This window comes from Phocoena phocoena, chromosome 12 (assembly GCF_963924675.1).
Source record: "Phocoena phocoena chromosome 12, mPhoPho1.1, whole genome shotgun sequence".
NCBI classification, from domain to species: domain Eukaryota; kingdom Metazoa; phylum Chordata; class Mammalia; order Artiodactyla; family Phocoenidae; genus Phocoena; species Phocoena phocoena.
This window is the reverse complement of record NC_089230.1, coordinates 8,776,883-8,794,914: the sequence shown is the minus strand read 5'-3', so window position 1 is coordinate 8,794,914 and position 18,032 is coordinate 8,776,883. Positions and strand designations below refer to the sequence as shown.

Here is an 18,032-nt window from a genome sequence, read left to right as displayed (position 1 = left end):
AAGTTCCAGTCTGAGCCCAAGTCCATCCAAACACAGGAGACTGATGTCCCAGCTTGAAGACAGTCAGGGAAGGAGAGCAAATTCTTCCTCGCTCACACAGCCTTTTTGCTGTATTCAGGCCTTCAGTGAACTGGCTGAGGCCTACCCACACTGGGGAGGGAAGCCTGCTTTACTCAGCTACCCATTCAAATGTTCATCTCATCCAGAAACCCTCAGTGCACAATTAGAATAATGTTTAACCAGATATCTGGGCACACCGTGGCGCATAAACCTCACAGATCCACCCCCTGTCAACTTGGCGTCCATGCACATCTCCTTAAACCATACCTGATCTCCAAATAAAGACACTAACAAGGTCATTGTTCCTTCTGACATGATAACAACTACCCTGCATATGACCCCAGACTCGCTACCCCTTCCGCAGGAGAGCAGGTAGGGTCCTTGAGTGACGCTCTTCTTCGTATCCTGTAACTTAAATACTGTGATATGAAGTCAATAATACAGCTTCTGTTACTTGATAAGGGAATAAGAGAGGGAAGAAAACAAAGGTGTTTTCTTAGTATATGTATTTATGCACACAAACATACTCATGACAAAGTAAGGAGGAAATATTCATGACAGTTAAAGTCCTTGTGTCTGTAACTAGTCAGGTGTTCATAGCTGCTATTTATAACTACCTTATTCCGTGACCTGTTCCACATTCCATTTGCCTTCAGCAAGCACCTCAGTTGGTCGTGGTTCTTTACCTGGTGGGATGACCCAACCCTTAGCTCCTGAACAGTCTGGGCCGTTAGTATTCCTGCCTGAATTAGGTTGTTGTAGTTCTCCATTGACCTTAATCCCAGGGCCTGGTAATACTGAGAGATGCCCTAGGCGATCTCCTTAGATGTACTCCTCCCTGCCTCCAGTGTGGAGTAGGGGTGCACTTCCCCCGTGGTGGTCAGGGTCAGTCACCCCGGCCCGCGCAGGAACTCCCTGCTTTGCCTGTCAATTCCGAGGCATGAGGAGCCCACGGTAGCCGGGTGGCAGTGTTAATTCCAGTTCAGTGTCTCCAGGTGGAAGCATTCCTCCCTGTGGAACTAAGACCTCTAGGCCAGCAGAGCGTCGGGCTGTGGGAACAGCAAGCAAAAATTTTGCTAGTGGGTCCCCTGGGGTAATAGTGGTGCCATGCCCGTTTCCACCCCTTGATTCCTGGACCTGTGTATACCGGCTATGGGAGAATCGGCTCCACGTAACTGGACACCAAATCCATACCCAGAGTGTCTTTTGCAGTCAGGACAGGACACTGCCCCCTTCCACGATGGAAGCGGTCCAGTGTGATCAGCCTGCCGCCGGGTCACTGGCTGATGGCCGCGGGGAAGGGTGTGATGTCGGGCTCAGTGCTGATCTCTGCTGCTGGCAGGTTGGGCACTCAGCGGTGGCCGTAGCCAGGTCGGCCTTGGTGAGTGACGTCCACGTTGCCCAGCCCGTGTGTCACCTCCATCCCTGTCGCCGTGGCCCCTTTGTTCACGAGCCCACTGGGCGATGACGGGTGGATACCGATCCACAGAATGGATCATTCTCTCCACGTGACGACTAAGATCCTCTTCTGCTGAGGTCACCCTTTGCCGAGGTCACCCTTTGCTGAGGTCACCCTTCGGCGAGCATTCACGTGGGACACAAACATCTTCACTTTTTTTGCCCATTCATAGAGGTCAGGCCACATACCTCTTCCCCAGATTTCTTTGTCACCAGTTTTCCAATCACTTTCCTTCGGAGTATCTGACCATCCAGCAAACCAGTGGCCACAGCTGAAGAACCGGTAAACAGTTGCACATCAGGCCATTTCTCCTTCCAAGCAGCGTGAGCAGCCAGGTGCGGGGCTCCAGGTTCTGCCCACTGCGGGGATTTCCGTCACCTTGTCCTGCAGGGGTGTCCAGGGAGGGGCTGTGGCTCTGCAGCTGTCCACTGGGGGGCGGTGTCCGCACATCGGGCGTCTTCTCTTCCCCTGGGCTCATCGCGGGGAGCTCCCCGTGGGGCCGTAGGTGCGGGCTGGGAGGAGAAGGCAGTGTCGCGGGAGTGGGGGCCGCGGCATTTGGCCACTTCCTCGTGTGACTTGAGCCTTCCAAGGGCCTGCTCGGGCGGATCACGTGTGTACCGCTTCCATTCGATGGTGGGGTGCTGCTCTGCACGCCCGGCTTTGTGGCTGATGGATCAGGTAACACCCAGGTCCTGATGGGCAGCTCAGGTCACATGGTGACTTGTTGGTCACCGTGGTTAAGCATTCAGTCTGTTTCAGGCCAAGAGCTGTTTCTCAGAAGGAGAGTGGTTGTCTGTGGAGGATGGCAGGGCTTCGCTCCATAACCCTAAGGGCGTGCACTGAGATTCATCCACCAGAGGCTCCAAACAGCATCCCTTTCTGCCGTCACTGGATCTGCTGGATCACGTGACCCGAGCGGAGAACAGCTCCCGTGGTGGCCTGACCCGTGAGGAGCCTCCTCTTGTTCTGGGCCCCACTGAAAACCGTCAGCTTTTCGGGTCACTAGGTAGATAGGCCAGAGTGTCACACCCAGATTAGGAGCACGTTGCCTCTGAAATCCAAAAGGGGCCCACTAGGCGTTGTATCTCCGTTTTGGTTGTAGGAGGGACCAGATACAGCAACTTATCTCTCACCTCAGAAGGGATCTCTCGACATGGCTCTCACCACTGGACCCCTAGCAATTTCACTGAGGTAGAAGGCACATGCATCTTAATTGGATTTATTTCCCACCCTCTGACGCCAAATGTTTTACCAGTAAATGCAGAGTAGCTGCTACGTTTTGCTCAGTAGGTCCAGTCAGCATGAGCTCATCAATGTCATGGGCCAGTGTGATGGCGTGTGGAAGGGAAAGATGATCGAGATCTCTGTGAGCTAAGTTGTGACGTGGGGCTGGAGAGTTGATACAGCTTGAGGTAGCGCAGCGAAGGAGTAGTGCTGGCCTCGACAGCGGGAAGCAAACTGCTTCGGTGGGCCTTACTGTCAGGGACGGAGAGAGAGGCGTTTGCCTGATCAGTAGCTGCATCTCAGGCACCAGAGGATGTGTGGATTTGCTCAAGCAGTGGAACCCCATCTGGTACAGCAGCCTCAATTGGAATCACCACCTGGTTAAGCTTCTGCACAGGCCAAATGGGTGAGTTGAATGGGGATTGGTGGACATCTTTCAAGCCCTTGATGGTAGCACTTATGTCTGCAATCCCTCCAGGAATGCGATATTGTTTCGGTTTGGTATTTTCATAGGTAGAGGCAGTTCTAGTGCTTTTTCCACCATAATAGCCCTCAGTCCACAAGTCAGGGAACCAATGTGGCGGTCTGACAGCTGCTGAGTATTTCGATTCAAATTATGCATCCTGGAACTGGGGAATTAACCATAGGACGGGTTTGGGGACCCACTGCGCCCATGGTGACACATACCTGAGCTAAAACCCCACTGATCATCTGGGCTCCATAGGTCCCCACTACGGTAGACCACAGTGATATTTCGGATCTCCTGCAATTAGTGTCAGTTCAGAGTCAGTGTCCAGTAGTTCCGAAAACATCTGATTTTTTTCCCTTGATGCGTTTGTCCTGGTAAAAGGCTATAGGTTTCTTTGGGCGCATGATTAACAGTATAAATGCTCGGCAGTGTACTGGCGTTCTTTCTTAAGGGGACCCAACCTTCCCTTTGTTCAAGGACCTTTGGGTCTGTAAACTGGCTCAAATCTGGAAAGTACTGATGCGTTGTCATTCTCTGTTTTTATGATACAGGTTAGGCTGTTGTTCAGTTGACCTAGAACTCTCCTGCTTACACAGATCAAGTGATGATTTGGTAGGCTTCCTGTGTCTTTCACTTCTAGGGACCCCATGAGCAGCTAGCTAACGCCGTAGGTCTGCAGGGACTGGGCTCTTCTGACCGCTGCTGTGCCTCTGCCGCCCATTACGTGAGCTCACCCGCCTCATCTTACACGGCCCCGTCACTGCTGGGATCCACTTATTCCCCCTGCATGCTGTTTTCCCAACTCAGGGACTGTAGTTCCCATGGTAAGGCCTGGCCTGCAGAGAAGGGCAGTCATAGAGCTCTTTAAGGATGCTTGGGTCTCCGCTCACAAATTTATTTCTCACAGTAGTGGTGAAAGGTGTGTCTTCTGGAATCTCCCAGTAGGTCTTAAATGACAGAGCCACCCTAGCAATCCAGCTCCCTGAGCCTCTGATTCCCTTCCTCTGCGTTAAACCTGGGCAGATGCAGCGTTTCTAATTCACTCACTGGGAACCACCTTTTGGCCCACGTTTTAGCCAACCACCCAGTCAGACTGTTAGAGTCCTTTCTGACTACCTGAGCTACAACTTTCAGCGCAGAATCTCTTTTTAGAGAACCCAGATCCGTACGTTTGGCCTGAGACCACTTTATGTTTCTTCCAGCATTATCCCATACCTGTTCCCTGGGCTTCTGTCTGTATAACTCAGAAGACTCAAGTAGTTCTTTTGGAGTGTAGCACATGTCCTCATGGGTCACGTGCCTCACCTCTGGGCCTGCTGGGATGCGAGTCTAGTTATAGGTCTGGAGATGAAGAGGGGTGGGGGGCGGGTCCTGGGAGGACTAGCATCGTCCTGCACGGCCGCGGCCTCAGTGGAGGCCATTGGTGTTCCTTAGGCAAAGCAGGGCTGATCCCACAGAAGGAGGTGGGAAGGCCACTTCCACCGGGAATGGGGAGAACTTCCCCTGGGAAAGGACTCATGAGAATTTAGCAGCTCAGCGTCCCCAGCTTCATCAGGATCTTCCTGCGCGTCCCCGGAACAGGATCCCTTCTCTCCCAGTCAGTGCAGTCACTTTAGCATCGAGACACCCTGCGAGGCTGGGAGTGCGGGGGTGTAGTTCAGCCGGTTGCTGGATGAGATTCCGGTTTGATTTTCAGCAGCCTCAGCACTGTGGCCATAGGAAGTAAGGGTCTCCTTCAGGGCACACAGAGAAGCTTTCAGATCGTGGGCGTGGCACCTGAGGTGGGAATTCAAATGCCCGAGCTCATCCTTTTCTTTCACCACTTGGTCCAGTGACATTAGGAGCAACCAGCGAGCCTCATTACATTTGTTAGTTTTCCAAGAGTGTTCTAAAGTATAGTAAACAGAGTCATTTACCTCCTTGCCTTTCTTAGTAAGTGGTTGATTAGGAGTATCTAATGGAACTGTTTTGCATATGTTCGTGAACTATCAGTGCTCTCTTTACTACTGAACATATAGTCATTAGCATCTTTAATCAGATCAGAGGACCAATCCCAGAAACCCCAGAACCAGTATAGAATACGCACCCTTAGCATGCTGTTCCTCTAGAACCACTCTTGGTACCAAAATCTGTGTTAGTCTGGGTTCTCCAGAGAAACTGAACCGATAGGAGATACAGAGAGAGAGATGGGGAGGGCGTAGATGAGAGAGAGAGATTTTATTATAAGGAAGTGTCTCACATGATTATGGAGGCCGAGAAGCTGCATGGTTTGCAGTCGGCAAGCTGGAGACCCAGGAAAGCCGATGGTGAAAGTGTTCCTGCGTCTGAAGACAGGTGAAGACTCATGTACCAGCTTGAAGACCAAGAGCCCCGAGGAAGAGAGCAGATTCTCCCTTACTCAGCCTTTTGCTCTGTTCAAGCCTTCAGTGATTTGGATGAGGCCCACCCGCATTGGGAGGGCAGTCTGCTTTACTTAGTCTACTGATTCAAGAGGTAGTCTCTTCCAGCAACACCCTGACAGACGCACCCAGAGTAATGTTTAGCCAGTTATCTGGGCACCGTGTGGCCCAGTCGAGTAGACACACAAGTCCTCTGCTCCTAGTTACTTTCTATATTAAGGTTATTAGGATTTCAGAGTTCAGAGTGCCCAAGGGACCACTGGGTCAGTCACCTCGTTTTGCAGATGAGGAAATGAGGTCCAGAAAGCCTGTTAGCTGAGACTCAAGTCTAGACTTTCCTGACTCCCAGTTCTTAGTTCTTCCTGAGAAGCCAGGCTGCCTTACTTCCTGGAACAGGAGTGCACAACGATTGTGAATCCGTTGGGAATAAGCCTTTCTGGGACTTCCCTGGTGGTGCAGTGGTTAAGAATCCACCTGCCAATGCAGGGGACATGGGTTCGAGCCCCGTCCAGGAAGTTCCCACATACCGCAGAGCAACTAAGCCCGTGTGCCACAACTACTGAGCCTGTGCTCTAGAACCTGTGAGCCACAACTCCTGAGCCTGCGTGCCACAACTACTGAAGCCCATGTGCCTAGAGCCCGTGCTCCACAGCAAGAGAAGCCACCACAATGAGAAGCCCACACACCGCAGTGAGGAGTAGCCCCCTCTCGCCACAACTAGAGAAAGCCCGCGCACAGCAACGAAGACCCAACGCAGCCAAAAGTAAATAAATAAATTTATTTAAAAAAAAAAGAAGCCTCTCTGTGGGTGCACGCCTCCTTCCTGTGCAGTGACATCTCTGCTCAGCCTGCCAGAATGCCCCAGAGACATGCTCCTGCACTGGTTGAGGTTTGTACTCAGGTATCTCCTCCTCCAAGTGGAGGGTGGTTGGCAACAGGCTGGGCGTGGCCACGGAGGCAGCCGGAACACTGGCATCAGAAGCTGCGAGGGTTTTGCTTCAGGACAAACCCAGTCGTAAATGAAATCAGGTTCACAGTGTTTCCTTTGACTACTTCTTTTAAGGCGAAAGCTCTGAAATATTACAGTATAAGATTCTATGAAGCTTGTTTATGTTATTTTGGGAAAAGCCTTGAGTATATTGTTAGTATATATACTTTTTTTTTTAATATCCTCAACTTAATAATTTGGAAGATTGGATTAATTGGATGAATGGATAAATGTGTCTTAATTTTTTTAGCAGAAATCTTTATACAAAATATATATAGACAGTGTCTGTGTCGATAATGCTTTCTTGGATCCACGCCCTCCAGAGAGCCTTCCCAGAGAGCAAGGGAGGGGGTCTGCACACATAGAGCCCCATGGACATCGTATGCATTGCATGGGGTCATGTTGTGTTCACCTGTGTTGGGCGGTCAGCACATGCAGCAGAGTGGGTACTGTGTGCCTGTGTTCCTGTGTTTGTATGTTTTACATGTATATGTGTGTGTGTTTATGTATGTGCGTGTGTATATATATATATATATATATATATATATAAAAAATACCTTTAAAGATAGACCAGGAAAAAGACTGCCTCTGTATAATATATGAGTCTTTCTTGGCATTTGAAAAAAAATCAGCATTAATTATCAATATAGTTATAACCTGCTTTTTTCTTTCCCTGTTACACTTTAGGACCCAAAGTGATCCAGACTTCTGCAGCTAATTTTTCACTAAATAATAGCAAAGAGGTAAGACTGGGTCTAAGGGTCACTAAGAAATGGTCCTGCTTAAAGGGTCATTAAGGTCAAACCCATCCCCCTTGCCCGGCAGCTTGCTTCTTGGGCAACACACATTTCTCACTCTACCGTCAGCTGCGGGCCTCTGGGTCCTTGTTTGCTAAAATTACCTTTTCTGCTGTAATAGTTCCCTCAGTGCTGAGAAAGGATGGTGATGTTACCTCTTAGGGAGGAGCAGTTCATTTCCAAAGGCTGGTTAAGTCCTCCTGATTCCTCCTGTGCGCAAGACTTATTAGATTATAAATTCTAACGATGCTCACTTAGGTTTCTGCCTCTTTTTTTTATTATATTTGCCTAAGTTAAGAAGTGGTCTTTTTGTCAGGTTTCTAACGGTAACAGTTTTTTTCCAATGATTGTTTGGTATTTCTTGCATGAACTCAGTTTAAATCAAAAATCCTGTTTCTTTTCTTTTTTAAAAAATAAAACGTGCCTTCATTCTTCACCATCTTTAGAGAAAAACAGATCCTTCCAATTGGAAAATTTTGGTTTTCTTTAATAAATGCTAACGTTTGTGAGAGCCCAAACAACTAAGCCTTTTCTTTTTCTGATATCGAAGTATCTTCATCTATAAACTGAAAGCGGTCGTCCCACATTCTCACTGCCTTGTAAGGTGTGCGGCTTAAATCTGATTATTTGACCCAATACCCCACCCCACCCACCCCCGTCTTCGTTCTCCCAGCTCCCTGCTAGGTTTCCACCGCCAATTCTCAAAAAAGCAAAAGGAGAAAAATGTCCGAAAACTTACCTTTTGGGCCCTTGTTTGGCCTATCATCCCTTTTTTTTTTTTTTTTTTGGCATTTCTTTATTTTCTTTAACTCTCAGATTGAGGATCTGTTTGAAGAGGTGCTGCCAATAGGGTTTCCTGACCATATTGGTCTTTTAAAATTTCCATCTCAGGAGGTTAGTCCTTTTTTGACACTGAAAATAGCAGCCGTCCTCCGGAACTGACTCGCTTCCAAAAGGTGGTCCTCACTTCTGAAAGGTTATAGATCATCCTCCAGTTGGTTGCATTGTCTTGGTGGCTTTGGGGCAAGTCTCCGGGCACAGGGAGTTTCACTGAGATCTGCCAGAAGCGTTAAAGCACAAAAACTACCCATTTACGTTCAAATAATGCTTCTCTTTGGAGCTAGGATCGGGCTCCTCAGGCAACTTGTTCTGTGTCCCTTGCTGTTAGGCACCGGTATTGTGTTTTTCAGCAGACACTGCAGAAACATCACGGGCAATGTGGTCCCCCTCTAATTTTTCTCTCTAGGGCCGTTAAAGCTGAAAATGACAGATGTCAGTGACATGTCTGGCATATTGTTACTAAAAAAGAATGATTCTTGTGAATACGAAAATATTTGCTGGTGTCCTTTATTATCTTATTATAGGTGTCATCTTATGCACTTTAATTTTTTTCTCCAAGATGGCCTTTTCTTGGTACTTAGGTCGGTGTATTGTCCCAAGGCTAGAACCGCTTCAGAAGTTTCCATGAGAGACGAGTGAACTCGGGCGGAAAGTTAGCCCTTGATTTTTTTGAAAGGCAGAATTTTCCTTACGTTGACTAAAGGCAAACTACATGTTTCTGTTTCAGAGCTAACACTCCAACCTTTTGTGTAAATGTAGATTTTGTGTGTTAAGGTGAGACATTGGGTAGACTCAACTGAAGAGAGCACATGGGTTTTTTAACTTCTTTGTCTTTTTGCCTCAGCTAAAGCCAGTTCAGATACTTTCAAACCCGCTGTCTACATATAATCAGCAACTATGGCTGACGTGTGTTGTCGAGTTGGAGCATTCAAAAGGTATGAAGCCTGACGTTTTAGAATGACTTTTATTTGTACAGAGCACCATATCTGAAAGGTTTAAAGAGCTTTAAAATCTTTCAACAAGTGCTCAAAGATGGATTATAACGTGGTGATTATTCTTTTTAATACCAGCAAGTTGGGAGCCCCTTAAATGTCCTCCAAGGAAAGTCACGTTGCAGCACTCGAGGAGTACCCGTCATGGCTCAGGGAGCTCCCGTCGGCCCTCAGGGATACCGGTCATCCTTCAGGAGACCCGTGAAGCCTAGCTCCGTGGCTGCACGGTGTGGGTGCTGCAGCAGCAGCCTTTGCCCGTGGGCTTCTGGGAGAGAATTAAGTCCTGGTGTCCTAGGGCAATGGTTCTGTCCCGCAGGGACGCTTGGCAGTGTCTGGAGACCTTGTGACATGGCTGTCACAACTGGGGAGCCGGGAGTGCTGTCAGTATCCAGTGGGTGGAGGCCAGAGATGCTGCTAAACATGCTACAATGACAGGACAAATTCCAAACAGTAAAGAATTATCTGACCTCAAAATAGCCCAGGTGCTGAGGCTGAGAACCCCTGCCCAAAGCACTCACAGTTTATAATGACCTCGCTCTGTCCACCTAGGGCGACCCTGTCAAGCACCCTCCCTGAGAACCGAGAAGATGCTCCACGTCGTTTTCTATATACTGTGATTTAGAGGAAGCACTTTGGTTGAAAGAATTTGAAAAGATAACCCAATGACTGCAGTAAATTAAGTGAAAAAAATGCATATTACAAAAAAATTAACCTCTTTTTATAACATTTTAAAAAGCATAAATAAATTTGATATCAGTATATATTTGTGTGTCTAGAAAACAGTCTGGAAGGATGGACACAAACGTGAAATTATAGTTTCTCCGGTTGTGGGATTATACGTGTTTAATACCATCTTTATATATTTGGTCTTTGATATTTTTAAGCAATGAGCATATAATCAGAAAAACAATGAATTATGTAATCAGAAAAAATAAGAAACCTGTTTTTATTTTGGTATGAAGTTCAATTAAATTTTATATGGGAAATTAAAAAATAAAACTTTATTAGCCATGAAATATTTGTCCTTTTGTGAAATGAAACTTGGGGGTGGGCGAGAAACAAGTTCATGGAAGGGCTGGACTTGGCTGGCAAGTGTGAGCTTGGCAGATGTGGGGAGGCTGATGCGTCACAGAACCTTCCCGGGCCGACACACAGCCAGGCAGGCACTTCTGCAGGTGTGACGGCCTCGTGGTCTCTTAACACTGGATTTCTTTCTTTTGTAGAAACAGCTATTCAGACAAACTTCACCATGACTGTTAAGGTCGATGGTGTAGCTCAGGACGGGACCACGATGTTCATTCATAATAAAGTTCACAATCGGACGAGGACCCTCACATGTGCAGGGGTGAGTGCATTTGACTGGTCCGTGAAGTAGAAAGGTTCTAACGATTGTAGACCGTGTATTATTTGTTTCTAAATATATCCATTTGGTTCTTGCTTTCTAAGAGCTGGTTTTGGCTGGCATCTGAATTTTTCTGAGCTTCTGGCAAGTTCCCTGGAGATGATCTCTTGGATCATCTGTTGTTGGAATGTGTTACTTCGTGGGTCAGTTGGTTCAAGACTGAGTCTTGCTTGCTTTAAGGACACAGATCTTCCTTGTGCATTTGCAGAAATGTGCAGAAATTATTGTGGCTCACCTCAGCTACTTGAATTACACTCAATATACAGTGACTGTGGGATTCAAACACCTGAAGGAACGCATCAAGGAAATGAACTTCACCGTAAGTATACCAGCTGACCATGGCGTTTCCGTGGCTCATTTGTTTAGCTTCCATTCTTTGTGGAATGACTGAGATAAATCACAGCATCGAAATCATGTTATTTTGGACAGTGGAAGACATGTACAGTTCTAAAAACTGTAGAAAAACCACAGTTTCTTACGTATATGGGACCACAGTTGCTTCAAGAAACAGCATGGAATTGGAAAACCATGGTGTTCTGAGGTTTAGGAGAGAGAGTAGCCTTCCAGCTGGGAGGTAATGGAGAAGTTGCCAGGCGTACCCTCCAAGGAAGGCAGGACCCCCTTCTCCAGCCCTTCTCCAGCCCTGTGAGTGGTCTTCAGACCCTGCCAGACCTCTTGGTGAAGGGTCCCTGCTCTCACGTGCCTGTCTGCCCCCAGTCATCAGCTCTGATGGTTAGACTTTCCTGTCTCGTGTCCGGCTGAAATCAGCCTCCTTGTTCCTGCCGCTTGTTGGGAGTCAGAATAATCATCAGGGTGACTAGGGACACGGGTGTTAGATCAGCCAGAAGAGCTGGGTTCAGATCCCGGCACCACCATTTACAGTTTGACACTGTTGTACCTCTGTTTCCTTATCATAAAATAGCTACCTCATACAGCTGTGACTATTAAAGGGAGGTGCCAGTGGGTCCCTTTTTTAAATTATGCTTTTTTGAGATGTAATTCACACGCCATAAAAGAAGTCTATTAGTAGTCGCTTCTCATTTCTCCCTCCCCCAGCCCCTGGCAATCACTAATCTGCCTTCTCTCTGTATGGATTTGCCTGTAGTGGACATTTCATATGAATGGAATCATATACTTTGTGCTGTTTTGTGAATGACTTCTTTCACTAAGCGGTGTTTTCACAGTTCATCTGTGCTTTGCTGGTAACGGCACTTCATTCCTCTTTTGCCAAATAATATTTCATTGTACGTGTGCGCTGCCTTTTGTGTATCCATTCATCGGTGGATGGGCATTTGGGTTGTTTCCATTTTTGGGCTGTTGTGAATAACGCTGCTGTGAACGTTTATACACAGGTTTTTATTTGGACAAAGGGGTCCCCTTTGCTGAGAGGTTGTGGTGTGTGGGAGCCCTCCTGCACCCTTACGGGCACTCCCACCTCTGCGATTTTCTCTGTTTCCGGGGAGGCCTCTGGAGGTCGGCTGGGCTTGGGGTCATGCCCAGCGCCTGCTTGTTGTGTGTGCTTGACAAATGGTAGCCGTTGCTACAGTCTTGCTACTTTTCTGCACGTCCTGTCTCTAGACTACCCAAAGCGAGTTTGTTTATTCTTTATCTGCCAGATTGCTCCGCAGGTGTTCGAAGATGGCTGTCTCTGAGGTCTTTCCTTTTCCTTCACAAAGCCCCAGGGGTGTGGCTTCTGGATGCCTCAGACTCCAGGTTTCCTCCCCATGGCCCCGAGTCAGCCTGGCCGAGAGGCGTGACCCCCTGGGGAGGGAGCAGGTGGGCCCCCAGGTGCCAGCTCCTCTAGAAGCTGCATCACCTGTCGGACCCCGCGGACTTATTCTGCTGTTCAGCCTAGCCTCCTTCATTCCTGGCTCCTGCGGTGGGTTTCTCACAGTTCAGATGCTACTGAGACGTGACACTCTGCTCCTGAGTTTCTTCTCAGTGCTTTTAGCTCCTCCCCAGTCTCTTCCGACCTTTGAGTTTGAATCTGGATTCTGTTCCTTGTTGTGCAAATGATTTCCTCAAACTTTGTCTTCAGAAGATCTGATTAGCGTTCTGCCCGTGTCCTCAGGTTCACGATGCAGAGGTTGAACCCAGATGGGGCCTCAGACAGATGCCGTGAGCTCAGGCACTCTTTGGACTCATCTTGTGATAACATCTGTGCTTTAGACTTTGCTATTTCGCATCCTTCTGATTGGAGAATGCGGAAAGAAAAGAGCACCACGTTTTCCCGCGAGGGATCTTTCCTTTCTGTCGTCTTTATAGGAACGTGGTCCCCTACAAGCCCTTCATCAAAGTCCTCAGCAGTTTTCCCCACGGGGTTTACCTCGCCCCAGCCCTGTTATGTGGGCTTGGGCCACTGCTTTGTTTGGTTTTGATTGTGGTTCTCTCCTTCCATCTTTTGTATCTGTTTACATTTCCTCTTAAACTTATTCGTAAATAATTTGATACATGTTTCAGGTAAACCTGGTTCATGTCATTCCGCCCTTGCTGGTCGAAGGCAGGCCATGTGATCTCATCTTAGGGCTCAGTAAGGAAGTTGCCGTCAGAGCAGCTCTCCTTGAATGATGCCAACAGTCAGAGCTTTGTTTTGATAGCTCTCCTCAGCATCCTCAAAGCTGAGACGTAGGACCCTCGGGGTTTGTGAGGGATGTCACCTAAGATTTTTCTCCATTTTTGGTACATTTCTGTATTCCCAGTAACAGCAGAGGGCCTGGCAACAGTTAGGTTTGTAATTGAAGAATAACAGCCTAGCACTTCACCAAATAGGAAATTCAAATGGCTGACAAACCTTTGAAATGCAAACCAAAACATTAGAGAATACAAGAAGGAATGTCTTTTTTTTAAAGCCTATCAAACTGGCAAATAGTCCAAACACCAACAAGAAGAATCACATCTAGCGTTGGTGAAATGTAAGGACACAAGTTCTCATACGGGTTAATGGGGTGTAAATTGGTTGAACTTTGGGGGCCAGTTTGGCAATGTATCAAAGCCTATATGTGTATGTTCTTTTTGACCTAGTAGTTCTACTTCTAGGAGTTTATTCTAAAGAAATAATTTAAAATGTCCACACAGATTTATGTTCAAACATGTTCCTCATAGCAGGAAGTTGGGAGAAATCTGTATTTCAGCAGGAATGTTCTGGTTAAATAAATAAATTAGCTCTTCTGTACCTGTTAAAATAATAAACTGGTCACAAAGTAGGATAGATAGCACAAACCACATACTGATTTTTTAAAAAAAAAAAAAGTACATGAATTAAAAGTATTAATTAAAATTTTGTATTTTAGAAAACTGAAGACCATCTCTGGGTGGTGGGGTTAATGTTTATTTTCTTTTTTTCCCCTCTATTTTTTTTTTTTTTTTTTTTTTTGCGGTACGCGGGCCTCTCACTGCTGTGGCCTCTCCCATTGCAGAGCACAGGCTCCGGACGCGCAGGCTCAGCGGCCATGGCTCACGGGCCCAGCTGCTCCGCGGCACGTGGGATCTTCCCGGACCGGGGCACGAACCCGTGTCCCCTGCATTGGCAGGCGGACTCTCAACCACTGCACCACCAGGGAAGCCCCCCCCCTCTGTTTTTAATAATGAGCTTTTATTAATTATATTTATAATCAGGAGGGAAGATTATTTGTTTTTAAAAAAAGCAACTGGTATTTGAAGAGGAAGTCTAAGATACAGTCCATACGTTCACTCCGAGAAGTTCAGAGCTACCTGAGAGAGTCCCAAGTTCACATTATGCCTACAGCTTGTCTAGAGATGCATTAAGCCATTAGAGAATCTTATGCAAAGTGTTTCTATATCTTTTATAAAATTGCTGTTGAAGGCAATATCCATTATGCTGTGAGCTCTCATCTAAACCTTCAAACAGAATTCCTTTGACCATTTGTTTTAACTCCTTTTATTAGAGAATGAAAACTGTATAGCTCCTCACATTTCTCTTTTGGTATTAGCTGCTACAGATCTCCGAAAGATGTTTTATGCTGAATTGTAGTAATTACTAGCATCCTGGCATGGGTTGCTGATATAATTATCTTCTTTCTTTACTGTTTTACCTTTGAAAAATCCTTTAAAATGGTTTCTGTCTAGTCGGGATTTTTATTATAAACTACCTTCATTCCTTTTTGGAAGCAAACGAAGTATAATGAATACATCTTTAGAGTATCTTAGTGATACTATTACACACCCACCAGAATGGCTAAAGTGAAAAAGGCAAAAAAATGTCAAAGTTGGCAAGGATGTGGAACTACCAGAGTTCTCATACCCTGCCAGTGAAAGCGTAAACTGGTACAGCAGAAATGCATAATATATTGACTAAAAGACTTATATTTAAACCCATAGCCTTGGGTCCATTCAGTGACCGCTCTCCTGTTAGGGTGCAGGCACTGACCACTGCTTGACAGGATCCCTGTGGACCGTTGCCCTCCTGGCCCCAGCATCACTGGACCCACAGCTACTGGAGGGCTGCTGTCTATGCTGTCTGTAGCGGAGGAGCTGGGGCCCTGTCCTCTGAGCTTCACGCCTTCTTCTCGGGCTCACTTTAGGGAAAAGGACTTTTCAAACCCTTGGCACCAGTGAACGCCAGATGGAGCTGTGAGGCCGCTCTGGCCTCGGCGGGACACAGGTGCTTCTGCTTAGCAGCTGCCGGCGAGGGCAGCCTCCTGGAGGGAGCTCCTGTGTGGCAGTGGTTTCCCTACAGCAGAAAGGGCAGGGGAAGGGCCACAGGAGCAAGGAAGACTGGCCCCAGCATCACAGTGTACTGAGCACCCACCGTGCGGCACATCCCAGCCCAGGATCCAACTGGGGAAGCCGGGGTTTAACACTGTCTTCCTTCTTCACCCCAACTCCTCATCTTTCTCCTCCTTTCCCCCTGTGAACTCACATTTTAGAACTATTGGGCTGGCCCAAAAGTTCGTTCGGGTTTTTCCGTAGGATGTTACGGAAAAACCCGAACAGACTCTTTGGCCAACCCTGTAAAATGCATGTTTTAGGTTTAGCTATTTATTTATTGAGTAAAGCATTGTTTTCTAGTGCTAATTTTTGAAGTGAGCAAGTTGATTATTTTGTGCTCCTCTGACAGAGTCCTAAGACTGAATCCCCCCTCCTTCTGGGGAGTCCATGGTTATTTTCTTTCTTAAGAGTTACAGTCCCTTGAGGGTAAAAAAAAACGTACTTTCTTCACTGTTACTTTAAACATATTTTGTGAGTCTTTTCTTGATGGTAGCACTTCTTTTTTCTCTTCTTGATCATGCCTTAAAATCTATAACTAAGATACGTATTATGCTTTTTTCTTTTTGAATATTACGTTCACATCAACACTCCCCCCCATCATTTGCTCGTAATCACTACTGTGATCGTTTTGTAAGTGATGCTGTTGTAAAATGTAAACGGTATAGCAATAATCATAATAGCCGTGGTGTTTGGGGTTTGTAGTAGCAGCTGTTGCTTACTGACTATTTGCTCTTCGCCAGGCACCGCACTAAACTCTTTCCGTTCATCCTCTTATTTAAATGTTCTGATTGTTACGATAATTCTTCAAAGTAGCTATTTTATGGAGGAGAAATCTGAGGTTTAATGAGATTAAGTAAATCCGAATCTCAGACTTCACAATTCATATGATCTTTTTTTTTTTTTTTGCGGTATGCGGGCCCCTCACTGCTGTGGCCTCTCCCGTTGGAGAGCACAGGCTCCGGACGCGCAGGCCCAGTGGCCATGGCCCATGGGCCCAGCCGCTCCACGGCATGTGGGATCTTCCCAGACCGGGGCACGAACCCGTGTCCCCTGCATCGGCAGGCGGACTCTCAACCACTGCGCCACCAGGGAAGCCCCATATGATCTTAATTACTATGATTTCCACTTTCCCATTAACATCAGTTGTTAATAGTTCTGCTTGCATTACAAATTCGTTTGTATTTTTTAGAATTTTATGTAAATGGAATCATACAATATGTTTGGGTTCTTGCACTCAGTATAATTACTTTGAGCCGGATGAATGATGTTGGGTGTATCAGTAGTTCATTCCTTTGTGTTGCTGTGGGACACTCTCTGTGTGGATATAGCACAGTTAGTTTATCCACTCACCTGCTCATGGATATTTGGATTGTTTCCAGTTTGGGGCTGTTATAAATAAAACTGCTGTGAACTTCTGTGTACAAACCTTTATATGGACATGTGCTTTCACTTCCCTTGGGTAAATACCTAGGAATGGGATGCTGAGTCATGTGTCAGGGGTCTGTTTAACTGTTTGGGACGTTGACAGACCGGGTTCAAGATGGCTGTATTGTCTCACATTCCCATCAGCGGCGTGTGAGGGTCCCAGCTGCTTCACATCCTCACCTCGTCAAGACTTGGTAGGGCAGTCTTAGTTTTGGCTGTTCTAATAGGTATGTTAGTGGTATTGCATTGTGGTTTTGATTTACAATACTTTGAAAACATTGGTCTTCTGGTTTGCATTTGTTGACAAGAAATCTATCGTCTTGTCTTTGTCCTCTGTAACAGTTCTCCTCCCCTCCAGCCCCCTCCCGCCACTTTTAGGATTTTTCTCTTTTACCTATTTAAGCAGTTTGATTGTGGGGTTCCTTGGTATACTTTTCTTTGTATTTCTTGTACTTAGGGTACGTTGAGCTTCCTGGATTTGTGAGTTTATAATTTTCAACAAATTTGGGAAAAATTTGGCCGATATTTCTACAAATATTTCCTCTATCCTCCTGCCTTCTTCCCGCCAGTAGAAATTCGAGGACTCCAAATATATCCACTAGGCCACCTGAAGTTGTCCCACAGCTTACTGATGCCCTGTTCATTTTTCTCTGTTGCATTTTAAATGGATTCTTTCGCTGTCTTCATGTTTATACCCTCTGTGACGTCTAATCTGCTGTTGATCACCCTCCAGGTCTCTGCTTCACGTATGCAAACTCTCCTCTAGCTTCTTGATGTCCTTATCTACTAATTCTGTCGTCTGCGATTTCTGGGTCAGTTTTGATTGATTAATTTTTTTCTTATCATGTTTCATATTTTCTTGCTTTCTTTACACGTCTGGTATTTTTGATTCAATGTCAGACATTATTGATTGCTAGAGTTCTGATCAATATCCTTGAGCTCTGTTCTAGGATGTGGTAACGTTACTTGGAAACAGTTTGTGCTTTTCAGGCCTTGATTTTAAACTTTGCTGGGTGGGACCAAAGCAGCATTGAGTCGAAGGCTAATTTTTCCCCACCACTGAGATAAAAGTGCTTGGAGTACGCTCTACATTATCCCTCTGATTGTGCATTTTTCTTACTGTTACTGGCCTTCAGTGAGTGCTAGTGATCCTTTTAGGGATTTTCCCCTGGCCTTGGGTGCTTTACTCACTGTCATGCGATCAGTATTCAGGTGAAGACGTGGGGAGGGCGACCTTTGGCAAATGGCC

General features: G+C 46.5%; 1 protein-coding gene across 2 annotated transcripts in view; it reads left to right on the top strand.

Moving 5' to 3' along the window:
• TMEM181 (transmembrane protein 181) overlaps positions 1-18,032 on the top strand; it is a 65,973-nt gene that overhangs the window by 36,941 nt on the left and 11,000 nt on the right. The window contains exons 4-7 of one of the 2 annotated variants that reach the window (XM_065888995.1): positions 7,287-7,342; positions 9,081-9,171; positions 10,452-10,573; positions 10,839-10,949. In XM_065888995.1, the coding sequence (XP_065745067.1) occupies positions 7,287-7,342; positions 9,081-9,171; positions 10,452-10,573; positions 10,839-10,949 (380 nt within the window). Of the gene's footprint in view, positions 1-7,286; positions 7,343-9,080; positions 9,172-10,451; positions 10,574-10,817; positions 10,950-18,032 lie in introns of both variants that reach the window. The other variant, XM_065888996.1, reaches the window with a different exon arrangement.